Below are 8,811 nucleotides of genomic sequence, written 5' to 3'. Positions count from 1 at the left end.
TCTGTTCTCGATACATGTAGGTCAGCGTAACCCTGCTAAAGTTACTGGAGAATCATCTTCCTTGCATATGTACTTTTTATTCGTTCCACTGACCAATGCTGTAAGTGTGGCACTTGCTATTTATATTAAGCATTTTTACAGAATGTGCTCAGATTTTTGCACTCAAGTCTCAGGTTAAGTATCAGGTACTATAAATACAATACATTCATGTGTATTTCAGCTGCTAGAAAATCTCTTCCTACTAGATGAGGTTTGCATTATGATATAAAAGTAAGCTGTGCATGCGTTCTAGTAGAAGTCAACAGCAAGCGCTTTCCATTTTGGTGAGAGCATGGAGATTCTGAAGCAATGAAATTAATGTTTAAAAAAAAAATAAAAGTCAGGTTTTTCTACCCATGAAATTTATTCTGTTTGGTTTTGGTAGTGTTTTTAGGCTTTTTTGTTGTTTGTTCATTTATTTTGGTGTTGGTTGGTTGGTAATTTTTTGTTTTTCCTTCCTATTAAAGCTCTGAATTTTCATTTTAAACAGTGGCATCAGTTACATGGAGGACCCCTCATCACACCAACCTTTTTCCATATATAGGCACAATATTGCAGTGAATTGTTTCCCTGTTTGTAATTGTGGAGAAAGCTGAGAACAAGGGCATTAGTTCCAGAACTTTCATTCAGATTTATTATTTTACTTATTTATTCAGTTCTTCAAGCTTTGTACCAATCCCCACTCTTCTTTTAAAGCTCCTGATTTCAAATTCTCCTCTTGTTGAGAAACCCAGAAGATCAGACTAGAAAAGGTCATTCACTTTCTGCTTGAGTGTTACAAGGTGAATGGACTGCGAAATTTGAATTTTCAAAACATTTTTGAGATATAAATAGATTAGACGAGGAGATAGGAGCAACTCCACATTTTTAGATTTCATTTTAACTGTTCATCTATGACATTAGTGTCTCTTATATGTGTGTTCTCAAAATTACAAGTTCAGACAAGGAGAACACAAAGCAATTTTGCCAAAGGTTGGCTAAGGAAGAACAAATTATCAGAGAAATACAAGCAATATGTTTTACGGTATGGCAAAATGAGTTTTTCACAGACAATCTGGTGTAATGCCAGCCCCTCAGTCTCGGTAACCATAGCTAAAGGTTGCTTTCAATTGACAGTAAGGTCAAAAATGGGCCCCCTTACTAACACATCATATGCCACCAATCCCTATTATTGGGAATTTTATTATGTGAAAATATAGATATGATCTTAGAAACATGTAATGTCTGAGGCTTTCAAGTTCAAGTCCTTGCATATCTGATCCAATGGAGATCATATGTGACCCTGCCCTCGGATCTACCACCAGCTCACCCCTGAGTGCACGAATGTGACAGACCACAGAGGTATTTCAAAATTTGTCAGTATTCTTAGCTTCACCAAAACATCTTACACGAGTTCTGGTGCCTCAGAAAAGGCAAAGCAGACTGTATCTCCTGTAGCAAAATCAAAATATGCACAGAGAGAGTGAGTCAGGAACTGGAAAATGAGCAACAAAGAAACAGCCGTGTTTTCACTGCAGACCAGCTGAGACAATTTTTCATGTTAAATTCGTTTGGCTTTACTTACGGCACTCTGAGTTTGGGAAATTTCTGAATATCATTTTCAGACATGTTCTGAAAAGGAAACACAAGGTATATATCACAAAATTGTCCATGGAACACCCTGTGACTTGCAGAAGTTTGTATATTCAAAATATGGCGTGAAATGTCAACTGATAGGAATGTGAAGCGCATAGAGAGGCAATGCAGGATGACAGCCAGCCCAGCCCACGGCGCAGGACGGAAGTGAACCCATTCGCATAAAAAGTCCTCTCTGTGCTTTGTTTTTCTGGATGTTGGTGCTTACTTTATATTGCTGCCCATTGTATTGAACTAGCTAGAAGGTTAACACACACCATGTGTATCTGTTCATGCACAAAGGACTTGGGTAAAATTATCACATCTAACATCAGAGAGAAGTATTTCTGTAGCTGGACTGTTTTAATGACAGTCTGTCATTAATGACATTTAATGACAGATCTTTAAGAGAGGTAAAGTCCTAAACAGTTCTTACCAGGTGAGAACTGGGGAAATTTATTTACCAGCAGATAAGCCACACTTCCAGTATTAATTTCAAATCAGCGGAACTCCGTGCAATGTTGAAGTCAAGTCATTTACTTTTCAGATTTGGGTTCCAATCCTGTTCTTTATTGGTGTTATATTGTCACATGGGCTGACAGGCAAGGTTAAAATCCATTCCTGCTCTGCTTCTATAAAGAACTGGAAATAAAACCCTCTTCTGCAACCGCTTCCTCCCTAGAGGTTGTCAGGTTAAGCTGAGGCAGGTGAACAGACAGTAAACCAAGAAATTGCAGAACTATTTTTAAGTGTTCTCTTTTTTTTCTCTCTCTTTTCATTCTCTTGCTTTCTAGATATTGCTTTTCACTTGTACGTTGCCATCACTTAGCATACAGGAAAACATATCCTTTCGTATTTATTGTTAAAGAAGTCTCAAGATAATCTAATTTGTCTCAGTGGACAGTTTCAAACAATTCATCGAGATCTACATCGTGGTAACATCATGTGCTACAGCTGAGGGGTGTGAGCTCAGCAGAATGTGCTGGAAACCCTTACCAGTGGTGTTCTTCCTGCCAATTCCAGAATTCTGCTTTTCACAGGAAATATGACAGAAAATTTCAAATATTTTTAATCATTTCTGATTTTAAAGCAATGTGCCATGAAATGTCCTTTGTAAAGGGCTGTTCCTGGTAGGGGAGGCAAAATTCTACCATAGATTCCAGTTTTAGGCTGGTTTTGTTTTGCATCTTTTTAGTACAGCTGAAAAATACGGTATTTAAGTGACTGCAGATATATTGAATTCCTTCATGTTTGCATGGTGAAATTAGGCAAAGTTGTGCATGAATGCGAAGTTTCAGGGTAAAACTGTGAATTTTAAAATAGCGCACCATTTCCTGGAGCAGAGTTTTCTGCTGAACCTTATCTGTAACACAACAGCATACATAAAATCACATGTTCTAGTGGAGATGTAGCTTGAAAACTCCTTGAACTTAAGAGCAGCATTGGCAGCCTAACAAAAATCTTTGTAAAAATTGGGATGAGGAGGAGAGTTTCTTCCTCCTTCTACCATGACATGGCAATTGGGTTGCAGATTCCTCCTGAGCTGAGATGTGCAGAGTCTGGAGAGCTTTCCAGCTGCTGCTGCACAGTTGGCCCCTCTCTTCTTCCATCACGTGCAACTCCAAGTTTAGGACAGATTAGTGCATTACAACAACTCTTGAGAAAGTGTTTTGTTTAGTTAACCACAAGTTTTGCAAACCCTCACTGGAACACGAATGATAAGCTGGTTCTTTCAGTCTTTCTTACTGCCAACAATAACAACTTTCCAATTACACTTTGGTTCACAACCCTATCAATGATTTGGGGGCGGAACAAATCCTATATGTGTTTTCTAGCACTATTTTGCCTCTGGGAGTACTTTCAGGAGTAAAAAAAAAAAACAAAAAACAGAGGAAATATACTCCCTTTGTGGAAATGTTCTGCAGGATTTAGTGACAAATTAGGTTCTTTTTCTAAACACTTTTAAAGTTTCTCTCTTCTCTTCCGGTGGTAAACCTGATTAATAGTATGGGTTTAAACTCTCATGAAAGGGCCATATTGCTATTTTAAATACTATAGAATTTTATTAGACTAAGTTACACGGAATCCCTCAGGTTTTACTCCTACTACATCTCCAGTGGTTTTTCCTTGTGGTAGCCAGTAGATACAGAAAGGTGGCTTTCAACCTAGGATGTTATTCTGATGGATAAGACAGCTTTGTTTTTACAGTCAGGTTTACCATACAGACCTGACAACAGATAAAAAACCTGCAAATACTCAGTCTCAACAGTTTCTTCTGTCCAAATGTAATTTGACAGTTTTCAATAACTTACAAATTGGGACAAGATGTTTCTTAGAAAAAACATTCATAGAAGCAATTTTTTTTCAAGATTGCGTTGTGCTCTAGAAATATTTCACTCCAAGTCTCTTTTTATGGTTCTGTTGCACAACTGAACCTTTTTTGCATTATCAAATTGATAATTGATAGGTCAAAAGCTTAAAAAAATGTCTCAGCAGATGCGAGCAGCTGCTTGCTTAATACAAAAACATCCCTTTAATCTTCAATGCTTCTGAAGAAACGATGTACTGAGCTATGTTTTTACAGAAACGTGGTGGAAATAATCTTTTAAAATTACAAAAAGCGCATAGAAATCACACAGTTATTGTACTTTACACACTTCCAGAATTTCATAGTACTTCCAGAGCCAGAACTCCCACTCCAGCCACAGAGCCTCAGTGCTTGAGCTGAGGACAATCTGTCTGTTTGGGCTCAGTAGGATAAATCCTCTGACGGACACTGAATCACTCTGAGTCCACCCAGGAGAAGGGAGATCTAATATCCTGGTCCTACTAAGGGTGTCTGCAAAATCTATGTTGCATTTCAATGAAATGTCAAAAAGCTTGATACATTAGGACAAGTAAATAGAAAATAAGAAGGCTTTAGAAGAGGTGTGCATAGATTTCCCCACTATGACTGGTTATACAGATTATCAAAGTGACTAATTTGGGGAAAAATAGAATAGGTAATATTTGGAAATAAAGTAAAATAGAAGTAAAATGAAGTAATAATAAAAGCCCTTACACATCTTCACAGATATGTATCTAAGACCTGAAAATAGCAGCTATGTCAATGGAAGTCGTCTACTATACTAAAGTTAAGCTGAGCTGTTGGTAAAGCCTGGAGCAGTGTTGAGTTAAACCCACTGGGGCCTTGCTTACTAGTTTTGCTGCTCTTAAAGTTAATTGATTTTATGTATTGCTGCAGAAGAAATCTCATTCACCTAGAGAGGCATGAAACGGGGATTACACTAGAAGGCCAGTCATCCTCACCACCTCTGTGTCTTCTTTAGTAGGAGAGGAACATTTAAAAATATGAGTTTTCTCTAGTTAGTATTTCAAAACAAGCACTTCCTACAAAGGAAGAGATTAATTCAAGATAACATTGTGGTTTTATAATTTCCCTGTCAGTTTAAAAAGTACTAAAATATATGCATATCAAATAACATGCTTGGGTTCCCAGCACTTGATATTTAAAGCAAGTTGCCTGGCTGATTTTACCAAAGGCATTGAATTTTCACGTTTGTACCTCAGTAACCATCTGCCAGCTCAGTACTTTGCATCTGCTAATGCAAAGCAAGGAGGAATTGAAACAATCCCTTCATGGGAGTCTTACAGGAAAGAATTTTACAACTCTACTTACCAAAAACCTTTGTCCATTTATGCTGTGCTTTCTCACGACTTTTTCACAGTCCTTATACTTTAACTGTCAAGGAAAAGAAGATGATTATTGTACCCTTCATGATAAGAATGGATTAAGATGCTTAAACATATGGCTAGATTTGAGAAGGTGCTTCAATGCTAGAGCCTAAGTGGCTCATTTTCTTCATTTTTAAGACAAAGATTCTTCAGTGGACTTGAGGATTTTCATTAATTAGGAACATATAATTCCTTACATTTAAAAAACACCTCACAGCTGCCTGGCCCAAAGAAATATTTGGAAAATGAATAGTTATGGTACTGACTGGGATGAGCAGCTGTGGAAAACAGGGAATACAGCAAAAACCTCGGTATCTCAGTGTACTGAAGCCATGATCCTAGTCCCTGAATTCATTGTTGTGATCAAAAAGCTTCCTCTTCCAGATGGAAATGTCACTTGTTAACCCTGGAAATGATATGTAATACTTGGGAAGCTTTTCCATAATATTACGTTTCACAGTAGCATCTGGGACAAGGATGTACATTCTGGAAGCTGATCATGTACATAAAAAGGGCAGGATCCTGCTTTTACCGGGCAAAAATGTAGCGGTGATTTGGGGGACTTAGGGGAAAAACAAACAAACAAAACCAAGCAAACCATACACACAAATGCCCCCCAACAACAACAACAGCACAACAACAAAAACCCACAAACAAACAAAATTGAAGCCTTTGAAGATTATTTGAAGGTTTGGTGCCTGTGGTCGTTGCCTGTTTTGAATGTACAGTCTAAGTTAAGACTGGCTTTAAGTTAACACACCTAGAATAATGAATTAGATATTGTTACTGTTAAGTATAAAGAATTTGACAGAAACTAAGGACTTTATTCATGCCAGGAATACATCATAGCAGTGTTACATAAATGACCGATCACACAATGTCAGGGATCGAACAGGACCTCAAAAGCTCATCCAGTCCAGTCCCCCTGCCGGAGCAGGAACTGGTGTGTGTGTGCTCACTGAATTTTGCTAGTAGGAAGGTGTAAGCTAACAATTAATTGACTAAATTCTTACCACTGTCCTGTGTCATGACCAGTCTCTTCTGGTGAGAGATTTGAATGTGTTTGTCCTTTGAAAATCATCCTGTAATTATATCTGTTTAGGGGGAAAAAATTACTTATCCCTCTTGGACTTGAATCCTGGACTTCGAACATATGGCTACAGGCAAAATATCTTAGTCTGATGCAGATAAGCATTCCTAAGGTATAACATTTGACCCTTTAATGATATGTGTGTGGGAAATTGTACGTGTTTATTTGGGGAGAAGGTCTGGTCACTTATGGCCGTTGTCCAGGGCTGGCTGACTTAGGCTGACATCATTGTCTTACACAGATTTCTTAGGTGACTTCAGGCAGCTTTTGCCCTGATTCACCTCCCCAAAAGTGGAATGGCAGGATTATCCTGGAGGGTATCTGGATCAGTAGAGGGGAGGTACTCAAAAATTAATGTAACCAGGCCCATTCAGTTATGGTTCATCCTTTTGTCACAGTTAAGAATGTCATTATCAACTCCTTCAGGAGTCCATTTCCCCTGTTAGTCTCTTGGAAATGTTGATCCAGACCACCATGCACCGCTGTTGTAATGTTTTTCTACTTGTCTGAGGCTGCCTGTTGGTAATGATCTCATCTGTTCCATCTCCAATTCTTCGTTTCACTTTCCTGTGCCTCACGCCTGCACCCTACAATTAGAGGTCTGCAAGGAGTTAGCAGCCTCACTTCTCTGGAGACTGGGTAGACAGAAACTTTGTGTTTGTCTTCATTATTTTGCTTTGCATTCTAATATCAAACTTGCCTCAGCTCCCCAAAGAAAACTCTCATAGACTTATAGGAGCTGTTGAAACAGAACATTTTGCATTATTTCAAAAAGAAGCCCAAACTGTTCCAGGTTTTACAAGTCTAGGTGACAGCTTGCTTGAAAATTAACCAGCTATGCTAGAATTACTTGAAAATCATCCTAAATCTTCCGATTGTTGAATTTCAGGGCAACAGTTTTGGACTTTGGGAGGAACGTATTCAGTTTCAAGGGAGATGGAGCAGGCACTGTCTCTGATGTGAATTGAAAAATGAGCAATTTACATAGAACACACAAATTAAATTTCAGTAGGGTCGGCTTAGTTACACATTCCTGGGCAATTACAAAGGTGTCAGTATTGCTGTGCAGAGGATAAATATTGGCAGAGAATTCCTGTGTTGCCTTTCAAAGTATTTCTTCAGTGTGAAAACTCCTCCGCATTGTAAAATGAAATTTACAGATCAGCACAAGTGAAAAGATGTCAAAAGAGACAGAAGTTCCTAGCTACTCACAGGAGGTAACATTCAGAAAAGTAACGATGACAGGAAAAAAGCTGTAGCCAGGAATCATGAGCCATGAGCTTTGCCCAAGAAGATTTAGAATATGGAAGCCAACCCAAAAGGTGAAAGGTCTTTCCAGCTGTGTCTGAAAGAATTAGGAGTCCATGTACCCACAAGTGTGAAGTTTCTGGCTGGGTTCACATGGGTGTGATGAGCAAAGACGTTCAGAGGCTTGTTTGTGAACACCGAGCCATTTGAAAAAAAAATACCTCTTCTGAAAATCATTAAAGATGACCTAGAAAGATCGCAACCTTCACACATTAACGCCTGCTACAGCTGTTAATGTATATCAACAATTGTTGCAGGAAAGTGTACATTTTCTCTGAAAGACAATGAGTTTCTCTTATACCAGATTTAAAACACACTTTCAAGACGTGTGTACAAATTTCAGTGGCTAGTTTAGCTCAGTTTCTTAATTGCCAGTGGTTTTGCTTTTAGTTTTGCTGCAAGCTTTGCCTATTATAAAAATATGTAGATTTAATACATACATCGTTACAGCAGTTTGCTCCTCCATCACACAAAGAGAAAACACAGCTAAACTTACCGTCCTAAAATACTCTGCTAAGTCATCTGGGTTCCACGTAACCACGTCTGAACGGTAGGGAATGTTTCGCAAATCCATGGTAAGTCTTCTCTAGGCAGTTACAGAACGTTCATAGCAGTGCTATGGATGAAATAGCCATAAAGTCCCTCTGCATGAGCACCTCCAGCATGCCCAGTAGTCCCTTCCCTAATACACAGCTCCTGTTTGAGTCCTGTTTAATTCAGAACGATGTTGTTAGGACACCCCAGAGAGCTGCTGCTTCCTCTAATACAAAATGGTCTCTTCTGAGAACAGTTGTCAGCTCCTCAGCCTCACCACTTCCTTTGTCTGAATGTAAATGAGTAAACAAGGAAGAACAGCAAAGTGTTGAAAATGTTCTGTCTGCTACATATAAGAAAGCTCCTATGGACCCCGTTTGTTTGTAATACTGTACATGAATATTTCCATATTTACACACTCTGTACAATATAAAACTATTGCATATTTTCTGCATGAACTTTGGTTACTGCTTCTGTGCAAGTCCAGCTCA

At 38.6% G+C, this 8,811-nt stretch overlaps 1 protein-coding gene across 1 annotated transcript in view; it reads right to left on the bottom strand.

The window, feature by feature from the left end:
- Positions 1–8,573, bottom strand: part of LCP2 (lymphocyte cytosolic protein 2) — a 30,898-nt gene extending 22,325 nt beyond the window's left edge. Inside the window, exons 1-3 of the mRNA XM_065849012.2 lie at positions 8,283–8,573; positions 5,333–5,395; positions 1,604–1,650 (exon numbers count right to left, since the gene is read on the bottom strand). Coding sequence (XP_065705084.1) covers positions 1,604–1,650; positions 5,333–5,395; positions 8,283–8,360 — 188 coding nt within the window. The 5' untranslated portion in view covers positions 8,361–8,573. The remainder of the gene's footprint in view (positions 1–1,603; positions 1,651–5,332; positions 5,396–8,282) is intronic.
- Between the last annotated feature and the right edge of the window lie 238 nt (positions 8,574–8,811).

The sequence above is a fragment of the Patagioenas fasciata genome, chromosome 14, assembly GCF_037038585.1.
Source record: "Patagioenas fasciata isolate bPatFas1 chromosome 14, bPatFas1.hap1, whole genome shotgun sequence".
Classification (NCBI taxonomy): Eukaryota; Metazoa; Chordata; class Aves; order Columbiformes; family Columbidae; genus Patagioenas; species Patagioenas fasciata.
The sequence above is the reverse complement of the archived record's forward strand: the minus strand, read 5'-3'. Positions and strand labels throughout refer to the sequence as shown.